The 19,726-nt window shown below is 43.6% G+C and overlaps 1 protein-coding gene across 1 annotated transcript in view; it reads left to right on the forward strand.

Moving 5' to 3' along the window:
- Positions 1–19,726, forward strand: part of gipr (gastric inhibitory polypeptide receptor) — a 36,754-nt gene that overhangs the window by 14,388 nt on the left and 2,640 nt on the right. The window contains exons 2-13 of the mRNA XM_006627684.3: positions 7,306–7,475; positions 8,698–8,794; positions 9,754–9,861; positions 10,485–10,600; positions 12,559–12,665; positions 12,993–13,140; positions 13,683–13,842; positions 14,350–14,410; positions 14,604–14,673; positions 15,953–16,041; positions 18,075–18,213; positions 18,991–19,032. Coding sequence (XP_006627747.2) covers positions 7,416–7,475; positions 8,698–8,794; positions 9,754–9,861; positions 10,485–10,600; positions 12,559–12,665; positions 12,993–13,140; positions 13,683–13,842; positions 14,350–14,410; positions 14,604–14,673; positions 15,953–16,041; positions 18,075–18,213; positions 18,991–19,032 — 1,197 coding nt within the window. The 5' untranslated portion in view covers positions 7,306–7,415. The remainder of the gene's footprint in view (positions 1–7,305; positions 7,476–8,697; positions 8,795–9,753; positions 9,862–10,484; positions 10,601–12,558; positions 12,666–12,992; positions 13,141–13,682; positions 13,843–14,349; positions 14,411–14,603; positions 14,674–15,952; positions 16,042–18,074; positions 18,214–18,990; positions 19,033–19,726) is intronic.

Genomic DNA, 19,726 nt, shown 5'->3' on the forward strand with positions numbered 1-19,726 from the left:
TGCCATCTGTTCCCAAGTTGAGCTTGTGGGCTGACCGTGTCCCTGACGCTCTCTGGTGGAGCACATAGTGGGCAGTTCACTAAGGCAGAATTAATTCATTATTGGTTCAATTTCCCTAGTTTGCTTTGAATGGACTTAAATTAATGCCATGTTTTTAACAAGGTACTGTATTTACATTGAATTGGAGCATCCGTGTGAAAGGTGATGGGAATGACTGCTGGGGCTCAGAGAAAAGGTGATCTACAGTAATTAAACACTGCAATGATTTTTGCAACATCAAACCTCCATCGCCCACATGACAGTAGTGAAAATAGCTGTCATGTCTGCCTGCCCCAACCATTGTTTTCACCATTGAGGTGTGCGCTGAGGAACATGTAAACATGCACAATTGTGTCCTTATCTGAATCACAATATGTCTTCTTATTGGCTAATCCTGAACCGGGAAACACGAACCACAGGGTCACAAGAAGAAACCATGTGGAAGTACACTTTTTTTACCCAGAGAGCTGTGAGAGTAAGGACCAAGCTACCCAGTCATGTTGTTGAAGTGTATACCCTGGCAAACCGATGTCAAACTGCGTCCCCCAGCGCAAGCAAGTCAAAAGATAAACAATATTGTTAGGTCACTGGTTTTGCGTCTTACTGTAAACCCTCTGCTGTTCACCACTTTCCATGTAACCACAAAAACCCTTTCGTATGAAATAATATAAAAAAACACCCAATTATTCCACAGCACCTCCATGGCCACCGCACAACCAACAGGTCCTGCTTGATGCCAAAGGCCCAGTAGGCCAGATACAGATGTCTCATCCTGCTGCATTTTATGCCTGGGTTATTGCTGCAGTTGTATCATAAGTACCAGTGTTGCTCCTTGCATCCAGAAGAGCACTGTAGGAACTTCTGCATATATTTCAGCACTATGACCATTCTCGGCTGAGTGCCAGGGGAGGGGATCTGGACACTTGGGAGAACTGAGGTTACCAGCCAAATTAAAAACCAATTATTTGGGGTGGTCGCTAGAGATTTACACGAGAAAGGAGATAAAAGACAAGTTTCATGTTCTGATAATAAAAACAGAGCAGTACATTTTTATTACTCTGCAAAGCAAAATTTGAAAGCAATCAATTTCCTTCAAGACAAGTAAAGTACCAAGTTAGAAAACATGACTGGCATAGAACCAGAAACAGAAAGAGCTGTAGAGGGACAAATATAGAGTTATGGAAGACTGAAATGTATTTCCTGTAGACCTCTGGTGACAGGCTTTAGTTAATCAAAAGTTTATTATGTCAGAGTGATTGCTTGTTGTACTGTGTGACTTTCTCCTCTCCAGTAAAAGTCTCCCTGGGCTGTGCAAGGAGCTCAGTATTGCAGCTTCTACTTACTTGTCAAGATTCATCTCCAGTGATGTTTGCCAACAGCATTTCCATGTTCCTACTGTATGCCCTCAAATCCATCAACTCTGTCCTGTGTGCATGTTTAGCCATGGTTTATATACTGTACTACACACACGCCTATTAATATAGAGGAAAACACCCAAGACAGTTAATGTTGCAGCTGTCCTCACACCCGAAGAAGGCTCCACAGCTGAAACGTGTTTTCAGCAGGAATAAACCCGTTACCTGTTCCTTTGCAGTCTACGCATGCTGAAGCAGCTCCCTACTTGAACTAATGTTACAACTGCTGACAATCCATGCCAAGTAACTCTTCAAACACTACAATATGTGAGATTGTGTTGTGCCTTCTTGTGGTTCTTGTGGTTCGGTTTCTTCTCATGATAAAACCTTGATGCTCCTCAATTATGTTGTGGACGTTGCAGCAACAACAGGTTTCCAGCACCTTCTTCTGCACTCAGTCTGGAGTTACATTGCAATTTGCATATCGATTAGATAAGAGATCACTTTATTGGCCACATACAATTTCTTGTATTAGGAATTTGTCTTTTCACAGACTCCAGCTTGCTCTCCATGAGACACACAGATTGGGAGAGAAGCTTGGGGTCAGAGCGCAGGGTCAGCCATTGTACAGCACCCCTCGAGCAGTTGGGATTAAGGGTTTTGCTCAGGGGCCCAACAGAGTAGGATTCCTTTGCCGGCCACAGGTGCAGATCCTTAGCCACAAAGCCACTACACCACCGATTGCTCCGTTCACTAACTTACAACCTGCAGTCACAAGCACATTAGTAAAAATTGTTTCCTCTTCTAGATCATATTATGCTTTAGATTGTTATTCATTTAAAAGAAAAAAAAATAAATGAAAATGATCATTTGCACTGGGCTCAATTCATTAAGTCAGTTATGTTCCTCTTACCAAAACTCACCAGTATCTGTCAGTTATTAACACTGGAGAAGTGCTGTATGATGTAATGTTGTAGCTGCTGTTTGGTTTGTGGGAGAACCCAATCGCATAGCCGTGCACACAAGGACAAACAAACCATGTTACACAATCACAGTGCTGGATGCCACTGACTGCTTATCACTTCTGGGGACCACCTTTTAAAACTCCTCAACAATCTACACCAAGACCAAACTGGATTTTCCATGATTTCTACATAAATCGGTGTGATTCATTTACAATTGGGTAACTTGTTATTTAAGATGTAAAACACTTTATAGTTAGGACTGGGAATTACCGTTTGTACAGAGTTTAAAAGGAGGTTGAGATGTTGCTGTAGGCTCTGGACAATCTACTGTATTAGGGATTTCATATTGTCCCAGCTATCCTTCTGAAATGAATGCGCTGAAAATGTAGCCAAATCAAAAGTGTTCTGTAATATACAGCATGAGCTAATCATTCATGTCTGTTTTAATGTCGTGCTCACTACAGGGATTTCTATGTAAAGGCAGTCATATCTCTGCCACCTCCTCTTTTTCTCATGCTCGGATGCTCCTGGATTTCTGACATTTCTGTTGGCTCCAAACAGTGGGGGTGGGTCCTTTTTACAAAAACTCTGTAAAGAGCCGAAACACATGAACTAAAGACAGCAGATAACCACACTGCTCATTTTTGTGTGTATTTATACGAAGCCTTTATCCAATACGATATCTATTTGTACCGCTGAGGGGAACAATCTGGGCGAAGCGTCTTTGCTCCAGGATACAGCAGCAGGAATCTGACCCCACAGGCTCCCAGTTACAAGCCCAGAGGCCTGAGGTTTCAAGACGTCACGTAGACTCTGGAGAATCTGAACAAAGCTGACAAAGTTCTGAAAGTCCGTCAACGTTTGCATTTTTTCTTTCTCATATACTGCACAGGCTCGTAGGAGCGAGAAGCACGTCAACACAGAGATATGGCGCAGCGCTGCGTGCAGGAAGAGCTGTGGCTGAGCTGTCTTTGGTTCAGCTTGTCTTTTCATCGTCCCGCCCCAACGCACGGTGCAGAGCCGCCACCAGTTCCACCTTCCACGTTTCCGCTTCACAGCCGCCTGTTAATCTCGCAGAGCTGCTCTTGCTGTGACGCAAGCTGACCTTCCTTTCCTCTCACACCGTCGGAGGTGAAGACTTTATCAATCGGCTAGATCAGATCGCCAATTTGCATTTTCAGCAAAAGAGCCTGAATCCACAAACCACAAGCGCCTGTCTGCAGCCTGCCGCGGTCTGCTCTCACGGTCTTGATGGCGGATCAGCGTGTCCAGCTGCAGTTTCCTCAAGATGAGCACTTCAAAACAGGCAGTCCGTTCGCCGAGTAGCTCAGAAACCGCTGACTGGGGGTAATAGAAAACAACAGAAGCTGGCGTACAGTACAGAGTGCGGTTTACACTTCCCATCCTAAAACTGCTGCAGCTAAACGGACATCTCACTTGTGCTTGATGAGTTTAATTAACTGGAAAAAAAAACAATTCAGCTTTTTTTCTGTTGTATGTTTGAGAACAACAGCATGTCCTGTGCCGGCCCTTCTAGATCCACTCACTTCCATTTTTCTTTTGTTCTTCTTAAATCTGGAGGCACCAGATCAAACAGGTCATTTGACTCTCTTGCATACTGTAACTAGTGGGGCTGAAGGACACCTACGCGCCCCACTGGAGGTGCAAGGCTGTGCCATCCAGCTCTCTTGACATGCATGAGCCCCACAGCACGTGCAGCAGAGCCAGGCCAGACTCGAGCTGCCACTGCCCTGGCTCAAACTGTGCTCCAGTGACAGCACTACACTGAATCAAACCAGCAGCCCCCCTCTGTGACCAGGCCTGGGAGACACTGAAACACTGTGTCAGGTCACGTGAGGGGGCCCTGTTCTTCCTTGCATGTCTCTTTGCATCCCGCAGTCTAATCACAGGTCTGTTCACGTATGACTGGGAGAGACTGATTTCAAATCACATCTCTCTTACTCTTTTGTAAGAAGAAGGGTATACATGTGCCCTGTGTCAGAGAACTCTGACAGTGGCCTTTGCATTGTTAATGCTGGCTCTAAGAAGACTTTTGCCTGGAATCTCCATGCGATCAATTTCAGGATTTACTGAAACAATGACTGTCATGGGAAGGCAAACGTATTACAACATATAACTGTTGTCTTGTTAAGAAACGTCTCTCAGTGATTATTTTGACTTTTGGACGACAGGTATTTTCAATTATTTTTCATGTTTCAGAAATTAAAAAGCTTGTTTTTCAGAGCATGCCAACACACACTCACACTAAGAAATACTTCTGTTTCATCCAGGTTGCTTTCTGTTTTGTCGATGACAGAGCATGATTCACTGATAACTGATACTCAAATGCCAAGGTACTGCCTATGAGAGGCAAACACACGATTGCAGTAACACTCAGATATTGCACAACATATCAATTTGACTTGGTTTCTTGATAGATTATCATCCTCTCTATCCTCAGAGAGAACAGCAGAAACCTATATGACTGTTTAAATAACAATTTGGTGGGTCGCCATCAGGATCAGCATATGCTTTTGAAGATATCACAATTTTCTACATTGTTTCATAATTTCAAACATTTAACAGATAAAAGCAAAAACGATCTACATCAGATGGCAAAATGTACAGCAATTATCCCAAGTGAAGAACAGAGCAGTGTTTGTCCAAGGAGTTACAGTAAAGGGTTTTGGCCACAGAACAATGCTGCTGTGCCAGGTGATTAAATTGCCCGTAAAATGTCTTTTGACTGCCTACTAAATTTCCCACTCTATTGATTTGTCTTCTTATTCATGAGATTTGGTTTCCTGCCCGTCTGGCTCTCAGCAGAGGAATGATGTGCTGCAATTTCTGATATTCTATAGTTTTTCATTTGTATTGAACCTTCCTACTGATCAATAACTGTTTAAAAAGGGCCCAGGACTCGGAATAATAAAATCATTTTTGATGCAGTGCCCACCAGTAAAACCTCTGTTCTTCTTCCTTAAATTCAGTACAACCTCCTTATTGTGTGACAAATACATAACCATGCCAATGTGGTATGCGGGCTGTGGTATTGTGGTCGGAATGTATCCTTTGAAACACCATTTTCAGCAAGCGCAGATATGAACGTGAGCCGTTCCTACACCATTCTGAAACAAAACAGACACCTTGCTTGGGTGGGAATCTGGATCTCAGCTGATCGTACAGCCTTTAGTTTTCAGGTCGTAGTACACGGGAGCTTGAAATAGGAAGGTTTTTGGGCAGCCATGTGGGAATTGGATCTCATCTGCAGTAGAAGGGCAGTTCTAGACTCCAAAGTTTCAAAGACAGGTCCTAATGAGATTCTCTAAAGCTGAAGCATTCTTTAAAGCTGAATTCTCTAAATAAGTAATTCTGTATCTTACAATCTATAGTTATAACGCATCTGAGGTTTAAGGAACTGACACACTTCACTGTTTGGTGAAAGGGGTGTGAAAACAGATTTTGAGGCCCACTCAGTCTGCAGCCAAGGCTAAGAGCCACTGGCCACTGACCACTGGTCACTGGTCACTGGTCAGTCGTATTGTTGTCATTTAAAAGCAGCAAGAGTCCAGAACCACAACCTCTGGACCAGAGAGACCCACCCATGACCAGTCCGAGACCGCAATACCACCATACCTCAGACAAGACAAGACCTTGTTCATTTTCCTCATTGTCGCGAAGGCGAAGGACTTCCACTGAACTTCCATCACATTCAGGTCACCGGTTCGGTATCTAGAAATCTGCATCCTCTTTCAAAACACACGTATGATGTGGGAATCTCTCCTCCCCCCGCAGGGGCTCATGATGTGTCCGTGTGTGCTATACAGATTACTATACTATACAGAGATACAGATACTGACTCTCCAACTTGAAATTTCTTATTATTTTCCCCTAGAGAAATTTGTTCAACACAACACAACACAACATAACAAGCACTGTCAACAAAGGGGCTTCTGTCCTGAAAGTCTCAGGTTTAATAAAATACATAAGATACCATGCAGGATAATAACAAGAGGGATTTGCAGCCCTGTAGTTTAGTGAGGTCCTATGATACTGTTGTGGAAATCAAGCTGGGTGTGGGGGGGGAACAGGGAGTCTGTAGCTTTTGCAGGTCTCTTTAAAGCACCACCAGCTGGAGAACTGGGAGGAGTTACTAAATTGGTCCAATTAAGCCAATAACAAGCTGATGCAGTTCGTTAAACGCCCAGCTGTACCGAAAGCTTCCAGAACCGGGACTGGAGAATCTCTCTTACAGCAGATGTGGCTTCAGGCTCCCACATGTGCAGTCTTCTTTTTCGTTACCATGGTCACCATGGAAATTGATCTTTCTGAAGACCTTTGAACTACAGTCCTTATCACGCCCCCCCAAAAATCTGACACACTGTACTGCCTTGAGTGCACATAACAAAGGTCATCTTAACAGTTAACATACTTATCCAGTAAGAACCTGTGACTTCAGAGTGCGAGACACCTGACACTGTGAAATCTGTCCGGAGTATTCTCCACTCGTGACACGCCCTTTTCAAAACGTCATCCCCACTCGTTTGGATTTCCTTTTATGACAGAATAGACATGATCCAGCTTGTTCAGCCTCACATAAATACAACAGCACACTGAACGGCACATCAGGCTAAATCAAGCAGCAGTCAACCGAGATGAATGTCTGAGGGGAAAGCCCTGCATCTGATTTTACTTGTAACGGTGATTTTTGTCTTTCAGATTAAGATTCATGTGCTTTTCCGAGATGAGGTTCACTTTCCGGCTGCTGACATTACAGAATGAGCAGCAGCAGGGTGATGAAATCTCAGGGTCTCTTGTTTTTAACGTAGCTGAAATCGCAGAGTCCTGCATCGTCCTGAGACCTCACACGCCCATCGCCGGAGCTGGGGAGGGTCTGCAGGGACTGGCATCGCCCGCCTCACGCCTGTCCCTCGGGTCTCTTGCAGCTGGGCGAGCTGGAGATGGAGCCCCGACTGGCCAGCTGGCCAGGGCTGTGGCCGCAGTGACCGGTCCGGCGAGGCAGTAGCCCCGAGGACCCCTGGCAGGAGTCTCAGCGATGTGTGGCGCCTTGGCCGCCTTCCTCCTCCTCACCGTCTCGGTCCTCTGGAGAACGGAGGTCAGCCCTTCCCTCTCTCTCTCCCGCTTCGTCTTTACTTTGGACACGTGCTGCTTTGGCCTTCACACAGCAAACGCAGGTCTGCGGTCAGTGTAATTCCTGGTTTAGTGCTCTGTGCTGCAGGCCGTCGAGGGAATGAGGCCAACAGCTGTACCACAGCTCTTTCCAGGACCTGGGCCAGCCGATTTCTCTTAAACTACCATCAGCTGGGAAGAGCGTTAAACTCATTCAAATAAGCAAATAGCTCAGTTCTGTAATTCATAGCTCAGCTACAATTTGAGCTGAAGAGCCTTTCACTGTGGACAAGGACTGTGCTCCATGCTCTCACAGCAAACAGGAGCTGTGCCTCCAGCCCTGGTTTATTGCTGAGCCAGCTCCCCACCTGTGTTACAGGACAAGGTCACTTTTGGGCCACAGAGAAACAGCTTCAGGGAGCGATCACTTCAAAGCAGCTCATGCCATGCTGTTGAAGCTGATAGCCTGGCTTCTTTTAAGAAACGGCAGAATTCAGTGGCAACTGAATTCCACTTAAGGATTCATGTTAGTTGCATCTTAGGACCCTGAAGACCAAAGTATATGTGATTTCAAGGCTTATACAGTATGTGGGCGGTTGTTCTTATTTTTCTGAAATGAAAAACCTCGTGATTGTCTGGGGTGAAAAATATAAGCATTGTTTTCCTCTTACACAGACAGCTGTTGAAATTTATTGGAAAGGGGCTTCAGTCAGTATAGAAGAATCCCATGGGATCACTCATTGCTGGGCATTCTTTAGCTAGAGATCTATATAAACTCCTGACTTGAAGACCTCTTCAGTTTTTCATTGCACGGCAAAACCTCAAGGCAGTTATGAATTATCTGATCAACATGGAACGTCTCCGAATAAAATCAGAAACGATAAGAAATTAAGGAAAGATTAACAACCTCTTCTAACCTGTATCTCTTTTTAATTATGTTGTTGTTAATGTGTTTATTTTAAACTGTCATCAGCTGCTTAAATATCTCCAGTTCCATACTCCCACATCCCTTTGTGTAAAGATGTGCTTCAATCCTCTTGGAAAGGAAACAAGTATTAGATAAGAATCAAACCTCCGACCTCTTTGAGCTCAAGGTACTGACATAAACCTTGACTATAGACAGGACACACACTGCACTGAGCATCTTCTGACCGCCTCGGATGACAGACAGTACTGATAATACATCTGTTGTTTTTTGTGTTTCATAGTTCGCTTCAGGGAAGACCATGAAAGACACAGTGGAGGAATGGAACGCGTACAGGAACGAGTGTCTCAGCAAGATGAGAAGTGACCCCAGCCCCCAAGGTGCTCCCCAGAAACAGCTCCCAAGATCTTTCCCTGAGATGTGTAGGACATCTGGCATACACTAGCAGTGTAGCAGGAATACTGATGTACCCCATGTACACACAGGTCTCTATTTGAAATGAGTTCATTCTGGAAGCTCACAGAGCAGTGTAGAAGTATGCTTCCCGCCATGCTGTAGAAGCCAATAACTTGGTTTCTTTCAAGAAAGGGCTGGATGAGATCTGGGGAGTAATTAGCTACTAACTACTGAACGGGCTGTTGGAATTACTGGGTCTTGATTCTTTTGGGTTTTCGTTCCACTGGCAAACTGGACCCTATTTGTGTCAAACCTGTCTGTGCCCCCACAATTCATCCTTCACTATTTCCTCCTGCCAAGAGCAATTTGCTCATGTGTGTCAGGTGGGTGAGATCTTCCTCTTTTTTTGGCCACCAATTTTAAACCATTCTCCAAGCTTTGCCTTCTTGGGAAGTCTATGAGCCAGCTCTTGCACTGAAAGTAAATATTATATTTTTTATAGAAACACAATGCTAAGAAGCAAAAGAAATGCTAACATTGCCCAGTGAACCATTGAGATCTGATTTACAATTGTGTAGTTTTGGTCACTACATCATAAAACAGATATTGCTGTTCTGGAATCAGTGCAGAGAAGAGCAACCAGACACATTCCTGGGCTTCAAAGACTGTGTTACACTGAAAGGCTGAAGGAGCTGAAAGTTCAGCAGAGATCATTACGAGGAGACCCAATACAAATACTCAAAATCCACAAAGATAAAGTCAACCCAGCAAAAACATTCAAATGAACAGTGAACCACGAAGCAGAGGGTACCAGTCAAAACCAAGAGTAAGAGTACAGTATAAAACAGAGAACAGGAGACACTGAAGCTGAAGATAAGGTTCAATAAGCTTTTTACTTCTTTAACTGGAGGTTTAAAATCTGTTTTGTTTTTTGGATCCACAGGCCTGGTCTGTAAGCGTATGTTTGATATGTATGCCTGCTGGACGGATGGATTGCCAAATACAACAGTCAAAGTGCCCTGTCCGTGGTACCTCCCGTGGTATGAACAAGGTATTATATCTGTGTCAGTAGGAATATGTTTGGAAGTAAGAATTCCTCAGAAATGTTTGTCAGCCAGAAGCGGCAGATTAAATTTGTGGACGTGAGCTGTGCTGGGCCATGCTTTTGTATCCAAGCCCTGAAACCTGATGAGAGTAACGTTAAAGTGGAATAACAAAGCGAAAGCATGTGACTGCGTGCTTAGGGTGGCAGCGTGGAGTAGTGATTAGTGCTCCACTCCACAGCCAGACGTTGGTGAGCTTAAATCACAGGTGAGGACACAAGCTCTGCTGATACTACACACAGATTGTGCCAACAAACAGGAGTGTACAAATCGGAACCAAACTAACAAGTAAAAAAGATTAAATAGACATTGTCCTTGTAATCTTCAGATAAAAGCATCTGCCAATTAAAATACTAGTATACAGTAACAAGCGTATTCTGCCTGGAATAGCAGGCTTTCACTAAGAAGGAAATAATTTCATCCCACATTCCTGAGCACAGGTATCCCCCAAAAGTAATAATACCACCTTTTGTTAGAGTATTTGCTGTGTTACTAGAAGACTAACTAACGTGCCTGAGATGTTCACTGTGCGATGGTGGTGGGAGACTGAGCTCACTCTGCTCTCCTCCAGTCCAGAGTGGCTTTGTGCTGCGTGAGTGTGGGCCGGATGGGCAGTGGCTCACCAACAACACCAGCGCCACCTGGAGGGACCATTCCCAGTGTGACTGGGCTGACAGCCTGCAGCAGGTAAGCAGGGAGTTCTCAAAGGATGATCCGAAAACAGGGAGACATTGAATTCATCCCAGAATATTTTCCCTCCCCGTATCTACAAGAATACGATATTATACTCTGAACAAGCAATCCATTTGATTTCGTCTGCTGGTTTTGTGAAATCTTCACTAAGGCAAAGTTATCATTTACTAAAGTGATCGCATAAGAGGCGACACTTCAACCACCCAAATTGCAAGAGCAAAACAAGAAGAATCTTAAAAAAACACCGTACCAGTAAGGGCAGTCCTGGCTAAATTGTGCTCTGGGCTTGCACAATCTAGTCTAGTTCTTTCTAGCTAGGTCTTACTAAATTCAACTGGTGAGACAATGTCAGACTTCTCAGACTGATTTTAATTTAAAGGACACCTCAAAGACAAACAACAAGTAGCTGTAACATTTTATTTGGGCGATAAAAAAAATCTAATTTCTATTGAATATGCACCAGACCAAAAGTAATACGTTCCAAACCAATCAAGTGAAAAATGGCAAAGAATGGCACCAGTGCCCAGAGTCACACATGCAGCTGCTTAGCAACACAACACACTTCCTATCCACAGTTCAGAGGAGGGCAGCAGTGCAATCTCTCTATACCCTGTTCTCCTCTATACCACGGGTCTCCAACCTTAATCCGGGAGTCCCCCACTCCAGTCAGACTTACTGGTCACCATGTGTCACGGTGTTTGGGTTAGGAACACTTGTTCTACCAATCAAGCAAGTCATCGGCTAAGAGAGTTCCTCCAATGAAGGGAGCTATGGAGTGGTTAAGGTCCTACTGGTTTCTGTCTGAAATAATCTCCGAATGACTCAATTAAAAAAGTGTCCGTTTAACCAATTGCAGTTAAAATGTTCCAGGTCTTCACAAACTGATGATTTAATGATGACCTTAAAACTAGATGGGCAGGAGCTTTTCAGGAGCAGGGCTGGTCACCCTGCTGCACGTCCCAGGATTCAGGACCCTGCAGCCTGAAAAACATGTACTGGTCTTCCTGAACGCCAGGCGCGCACAGTTCAGTTCAGCTCCTTCATTAACGTCTATCTGTCACTCACACCTGTGCTTCTCTTATTGCCCATTCATTCCAGCAAGGTACTATTCAAATAATCGTAAATTAACCTTAGAGAATTTCACACACACGCACGTGGGCGGAGCGATGGCTCTGTGGCTCAGGATCTGTGCCTGTGACTGGAAGGTTGCTGGTTCAAATCCCGCGGCCGGCAGAGGAATCCTACTCCGTTGGGCCCCTGAGCAAGGCCCTTAACCCCAACTGCTCCAGGGGCGCCGTACAATGGCAGACCCTGCGCTCTGACCCCAAGCTTCTCTCCCTGTCTGTGTGTCTGTGTCTCCATGGAGAAAATCTGGGGTATGTGAAAAGACGAATTCCTAATGCAAGAAATTGTATAGGGCTAATAAAGAAACATTATTATTATTATTATTATTATTAACACACACACACACACACGCGCGCACACACACATTGTCTGAAACTGTATAATGCCTCTATTTCTTTTTACTTTGTTTTATGGATTCCAATGGATTTATGAATTAAGTTTCATACTGCAGTGGCCTTACATTTAAACACTGAATGTACTACGAAAATCCAGACTTGTTACCCAGACCAAGAGGTTTCTCTTTCTGTACTTTTCTCCTTTCTTCCTTTTTGGCCCAGCAACCGTGCTGTGAAAAGCAGAAACGGCCTTTTAAGACAGTGGTGATAAATCATGTGAGGACAGAGCAGTTCTCACAAACCTAAACAAAAACCGCCAGAGCCCTGGAAATATTTCTTCCAACCTCTTGTGAAGCAGGCGAGCAAAATTAACATTGCAATGTATTTGAGACCAGAACCACCGGATCATAGGAAGACAAAAAGGACAAAAACCAATCAGCAACAAGAACATGTGGGTAGGCACTGACCTGTGCTGTGTGCTCTGCCCCACAGGAGAAGCAGATGGTGATCTTGGCCTACTTCAAAGTGATGTACACTGTGGGCTACTCGCTCTCCCTCGCTGGCCTGACTCTCGCGTTTACCATCCTGCTCATCTTCAGGTGAGCTCTCTGCCCTCCGACTGCTCTCCTACACTCGAGCCTGGAGAGGGAGCTGTTGAGCTACCCCCCTCAGTTCTGTGCTGTTACTGCTGATGTCTCTGGCCAAGGAGCACATAAGAGAACGAACGGTCAAGTAGGTGGTAGTAGTAGTAGTAGTAGCTGCGTCAACATGCGTAGGCTGCAAAAGAACAAGTAAAAGGTTTATTCTGTGACGAAAAGAGAAGATTTTTTTAAATCATAAACCGTCACATTAGCCAGGTCTTACAAATTACGTGGCCTCGATCCCATTTTGCCCCCTTGCGGAAGACCCTGTGGCATGTGTTTCAGGAAGCTGCGATGCACTCGGAACTACATCCACACCAACCTCTTCGCTTCCTTCATCCTTCGGGCCGTCTCCATCCTGACGCGGGACGCCCTGCTCATGAGGGAGGCCAGGGAATTCGGGGACAATCGCGATTTCGTGCTGAGCGACCAGGTAAACCACACACACACACGTGCACAAACACACACTCTCCTTAGCATAGCAGAGGTGCACAAAATCACATCCTCCTGTAACAAGTCAGAGTGCGGCAGACTTTGAGAGGCACAGCAACTTTTTAACTTGAAGGCCCCAGGTGCGAGGTGCAGTTCGTCTGGGACCCTGCAGGGGCAGTAGAGCAGTCCGAATCCACAATGAGTGATACTGCATGTTCCTGGAACAACCTGCTAGGAAACCAGGTTTCCAGCAGGGAACGTCTGAATATCCTTCCTGCTGGAATGTTTCCAGTTGCATGTCCTTGTTCTGCTGATGTAATCCTCTGGGAACCCCTCTACAGGGGCTTCTACTGAGACAGCCTTGTGCACCTGATTCTGACCAAACGAGTCCCAGAAATCGAGAGACAGCAGGACTCGAAAAAACAATCTGCCATTTGTCCTCTATTCCATGGTGAATGGCAGAGGACCGAAGCTGGACTGGACTGGGAAAATCCTGTGAATTGAAACATCCTCAGACTGATAGTCTCTCTCTCCCGCCTGCAGGCTCTCTCTGGCTGTCGGGTGGCCCAGGTCCTCATGCAGTACTGTGTGGGGGCTAATTATTGCTGGCTGTTAGTGGAAGGGCTCTATTTGCACAACCTGCTGGTGCTCATGGTCTTCTCCGAGAACAGCTACTTCTGCGGATACCTGGTCATCGGCTGGGGTCAGTATGCCTGTCTGGGTGACGGGACTGATGCCTGATGGGACTGAGGGGGTAGGACATATGGGATATACAGTGGGCACCTCTGGCTCACAGGTTCTGTGGATTTTTGAGGTACACTAGGCACAAAGAGCAATTAAATTATAAAACATGATCGCAGGTAAGAAATCGTGGTCCAAGGAATGAAGAAAGACCAACTACTTAAAGTTAGTAAGCTATCAATATTTGAACTTCGTGTCTCCCTTACTGCTGTAGCTCTGGTCCTCAGCTTGTTGTGCTGGTGTGACTGGTGTGCTCTGGGTACAGCCCTGCTCTGTCACAGCTGCTTACAGGCTGAAAGCACACACACAGCACCACTTCCTGGACATCCTGCTGTGCCAGAAGACCAGGCCCTGTCACATGGGAGAATCTGTCTGGGCTTTAAGGGGGGATGTCACCTCTGTAACATGCCCAGTGCCCCTGCCCACTGTTACACGGTCACCTCGTGATCACTGGTGTCTCTCTGCGCAGGAACCCCAGTGCTGTTTGTGGTGCCCTGGACTGTTGTCCGATATCTGTATGAAAACAAAAAGTAAGTAGCACGCTATATGTTACAGGAAGAGACATGTATGCATATATAAATACAGTACAGAAACCTTATTATCATACAATATTAAAGAGTTCATTATGTAGGCTCCTCTGACCTTATGCACCTTCTTAGTTCCTAATATTGAAAGCAGTTGACAAGAAATGAAGTAGAGATTAATTCTACTTTGGTCTTCAAGATGCTGGGAGATGAATGAAAACATGGCCTACTGGTGGATTATTCGCTCCCCGATACTGTTCTCTATTTTGGTAAGTCTTGTACAAGAAGGTCTTCTTTAGTGTTTTTAAAACTCAGTTTTGTTTTAAGAAGTGCTGGAAGTACTGTTTTTTTTATTCATGATATGACTTTTTAATCAAATCCTACAATTTACCGTGCTTTTCTGCTCCCTAACTGCATTCCCCTCCTGATTTCTAGTCTCTGTGTAATTCTGATCCCCGCGGTTAGTGGTCACTCCAATGAGAATGAATTACTCCACTGCGATTCTCCGTTCACTGCCAGCTAGCCAGGCGCAGTTTTAAAGTGGGTGTCACTTTTACATTCGGGGGTTTGCAAGTTTGCAAGACAAAGAATACTTTTTATTTTAACTGAAGACCTGAACTGCAGGAAGAAGATATTTTCTTAAACACGTTTGTTTGCCTATTTTGGTGGACAAGCGAGTTTAAAAAAAGGCACCAGCTGTTAAGCTTTTAAACCTGGAGATCAATCAATCTTCGTGTTTTTATGCTACAAAACTATTTCAAGGGGAAAGCTTTCTCACAGTAAAAAGACCCAGATTAAACCGAGGCTGCTGCTTGCCTACCAGCTGCAGATGCTGAACATGTCTCTTCATGACAGCTGCCTCTGCACCAGGGACTTGTAGTGGCTGCTCAGCTGGAAGCTGGACCTCAGTGCTGGGTTGGAATTTGCGCCTGCCAGCTGGTTAGATGTCTTGATCATTATAATCGTGTGAAACTGTATCAAGCTGACTGAGTTTTTATTGTGAAACAGTGGATTTCCAGTTTGTTGCTTCCAGATGTTAATGCGCTCGTGTTAGGCGGTTTGTGTCACATGGCAGTGCTGAAGAACGTCAAGAAAAAATGTGTGCATGGTTAATGTGAGGTTACTGTGAGCAGCAACACGTATTATTTGAAGGTCCTCTGAAAAGTTGAGCTAGCTCAGAGTGAATTGCTCAAATCCATTTTGTTCACTATTATTACTTTGATTGCAAATACATGACTGTGTTTTGTACTATGCCTTTCAGTATTTATTGATTTCTTACTATTGCTATCTCACATTTTTTCAACCACTGTAATTCTAAATGTATACAAATTATCATACACCATTAGAAATTCAATAATTCTCTTGTGACTGTTAGAACTGTTGCCAGGTAACTGTCCTTACACCCTGTTAGTTTATTGATTACCAAGCTTATTGACAATACATTATGATATTGACTTATTTCCTTGCTTCAGTTTATTACTGCATCAAAGAATTCTCCTAGTATCTGTGTGCATTCGTGAACTCATCATTGGTGTTCCTTTATTCCAGATCAACTTTTTCATTTTCATTCGTATCATAAAAATCCTTGTCTCCAAACTGACGGCACATCAGATGAGGTATACAGATTACAAATTCAGGTAAGGGTAGTCTGCTTGAATTTTTGTCACTTCAAAATTCACATGGACGGACATCTAACCAAAGCAGTGCACGTCCTGTTCTACAAAAGCTGATGTCCGACAATGATCTCATGCCCTCTGTAAAGTTCACTGTCAAGCTAAACACATAGATAACAAGGATCAATAAAAAAATCAACTCAGCCTTTTAGAATGTGTTCCATCAGCTTTGTAGAAGAATCAAGACTGTTGTAGTTGCCAGTAAACACAACAGATCTGCTGTTCAAACAAGACTTTGGCAGGGTTGCCAAGCCAGGAGCTCAGGAAACTCTTTGAAGAAAGAATACTTTTCAAATATAAGCTATTCTTTGTGTATGACTGTTGTTTTATTTATGATCACTTGTAAATTTGTGAATACTGTTTTATTTGGCTTATACAGTATGTATCTTTTAACTCAAGCCCCTAGAGCAGAAAACATCATATCATAAAAATGAATCATATGATGTTTATCTGTTTATGGTTTTTTCATTTAGGTTAACAACGTCAATGAGAAGAAAGATGAGAATGAGATCTGTTGTTTTGTGTTCAAGGGCTGCTGAGTCTTTTGGTCTTTATTTCTGTGTGTATTGATCAATAATTTGTACACTGGTTCCAGTTATTAACAGAGAAGGGAGTTCTGTAGCTGCACAAAGCCTGCAGGAATCCTGTGCATTTGAAGTAGAAGAAAAATGTAGAGAAAAAATGTTCACAGATCACCCATACAAAATACAGTACTGTTGCCTAGGAAAATTAGTCAAAAGAGGTTAGTTTTCTAATTGATTAAGTTGAATGTACTGCTGTTAATTCACACAAACTAGTCAGCAACTAATTAATAACTTGTATGTTAGTAAAAAGGTGATGGTCATTGCCTAAGACAAGCTTTTTATTCCTTTCATAATAAAATGTGACTTTGCATTTTATTGTGTGCAAGAGCCTTTTTCTTCTTCAGAGCACCTTATACTGCCACTGAGAAAAGAGTCTGAGCAACAGCATCACATATACCCTCACCTTTTGTTTTAGCCTGACAAAAGTGGCAGTGATTCAGTATCATCAGAGTTTCGCAGTACATTCCTCTTCCTTCTGACTGTCCTCCCAGCTCAACTGCTATAACCCCCTGCAAAGTCCCTGAAGAGCTGAAGAGGACTTAGAGTTTTGCTCTGCCAAGTCAGTGCTCGTTTCTCACATCAGTAAAGGGCTAACAACGCTGTATTCGAGCTCATTTTTACCACAAAGTTCTGGTGTTCAGCGAGCACAGAAAACACACTGTTCAATTTAAGAGCCCGTCAGGAGCTGCATGCCTAAAACAAGTCAGTACATCTGAGAAGGGGAGATCAAGGGAGAGTAAGGAGAATTTGTTTCAGAAACAAATGGAGATTTATGCTATGTGCTTCTTTGTTTCAATAGAATTCTTTGTTCTAAATGAATTTCTTTGACCGCCCCCCTCAGGAGAAGGTATAATGTATCAGACGTGCATCATGCAGTTGTCGCTGCTGAGTGTGATGAAAATAATGCCAGGGAAATGTCTATGAGCTGCTCCCCAGGGTATGGTTAACAGTCCCAGTCTGAGACACAAGTCCTCAGGAGACTCAAAGTACAGTGTCAAAGAAACAGTACAAATGTCTGCTCCCCATCAGAACTGGAGACCTGGTGGAGAAATGTTGCTTTCTTCCAGGCTGGCAATGAACTACTAATTGCATCCCAAAGCCAGACTTTCATCCTCATGGCTGTTGCTGGTTGGAATTTAGAGTCTGTGTTCTAGAAAGAGAGGGCAGCTGTTGTCTTGTGAGATTTCAAGAATTTCTTATAAAATGTTAGCTTGGTAAACCCTGAAAAAGTCAGCATGGAGAAATGGGATAAACAACGAAGCCAATCCTGTAGGAAACCACAGCAGTTCAAAGCAAATGCATGACACTGGTTTGGTAAACGCAGGGGTAAAAGATGCAAATATGCTGTACCTGCACATTGTGATCAGGGGATGTCTGAACTGACAGCTGTTCTTGCTCTGGTTTTGTGGGCAGGCTGGCCAAGTCCACCCTGACTCTCATACCTCTCCTGGGCATTCACGAGGTGGTGTTCGCCTTCATCACGGAGGAGCAGGCCGCGGGCACACTGCGCAACGTGAAGCTCTTCTTCGAGCTCTTCTTCAATTCGTTCCAGGTGACTGGTCTCATTGCTGCTCACTCCCCTGTCCAGAGCCTTCGCTATAGACTTAGCACATCTGCCTCCAACACAGGCTGGCTCTTCAAACAGGACTACAAAGCGGACATACCTGTACATAAAGGCCTCCATTGCACAGCAGACCAATCAGAGTCATGTTTTACAGGCTACACAGCCTTTGTAAATGACAATGCAATGTGCTGGATGTTGCTAACATTTGAGCAAATTTCCACCCAAAGTTAAAGAACACACACTTTGTTGCTTTTCAGTGCCATTTGTGCTCAATGCCCAGAAACATGTCAGTAAAACCTGAAATGTATAAAATTGCTCTTTCCATTATTGCCTCTTCCTCCCTGCAAGGAGAAGCCCTGTTCTGATAGTACACTTGTGCGTAAATAGATACCTGTTCTGGTCTGTTGAATAGACGCTCATGACTGCTTTTTATATTTCTGTTCTGTTTCTGTTTGGTAGTATGCCAACAGTAGATACCAGTTAGCCTTTATAAAAAAACAAAATATCTACAAAATATCTTTGTAGAAAGATACACAAGTGAGAATCCCATTGCAGATTCCTTTTCCAGCAAATGTGCATGGAGCAGTAACTGTAGATTTACAAATACAATAGAACAAATCTTACAATGTGTACAGTATGTCCCTTTCCGATGGGCCATTCGCCTCAGTTCTCTTTCCTCCTTCGTTTCCATAACTGTAACTGAACCTTGCACCTAATGCATAGCTGCTGGAGTCTTCACTGGTTTTTCCTTTTCTTGTTTGACAGGGTCTGCTTGTTGCTGTCTTGTACTGCTTTGTGAACAAGGAGGTAGGCAGACAAAAAAATCACAAAAAAGGATTTCAAATAAAGATCTTCTGGTTTCATTTCTTCTGTTTTTTATTAAAATCAAGATGCACAAGTTATCTTCCCACCTGATTGACCTATCATCAGCCACATTTGTATTCCAGTTTTCCTTACATTAAGCACTGCTACTTCTATTTACATTAAATATGGATGTTGTTGTGTTATGAATTGTGAAAATCCATTATTGAACACATAACTCCTCTGAGAGAAAGCATAAAGCAAAATAATTAGTTTCCTGATGATGTATGATTTTTATTGCTTTTATAACCACATAGCGAGTGTCTGTTTGTTTCGTAGAACCAGTGGCAGTTTAACTGAAGTTCCTGTGTTGTGCTAACCCTGCGAACAAAGTTGGAATTATTATTCATTTCCATTAAAGTGGAACTGTGATTAAGCTAAAACTAGAAGGAAAGTGTGCAAAATTGTGGGTGCATTGTATCATTTTTAATAGAATTTTAACACAAGTAATATTTTAAAATGTGGCTGTGGGTATTAACGTGCAATGGGAGAGCATTGTGCAGAAACTAAAACTGAGCAAACTCAGTACTGATTAACAAAAAGTAGTCTCATATTTAAATATTTCAACTAAAACCACATATTTAAATGCAAATGTATTAAAAATCAGGAAATCGATATTAAATATCCAGCACCTAGTGTC

This window comes from Lepisosteus oculatus, chromosome 3 (assembly GCF_040954835.1).
Source record: "Lepisosteus oculatus isolate fLepOcu1 chromosome 3, fLepOcu1.hap2, whole genome shotgun sequence".
NCBI classification, from domain to species: domain Eukaryota; kingdom Metazoa; phylum Chordata; class Actinopteri; order Semionotiformes; family Lepisosteidae; genus Lepisosteus; species Lepisosteus oculatus.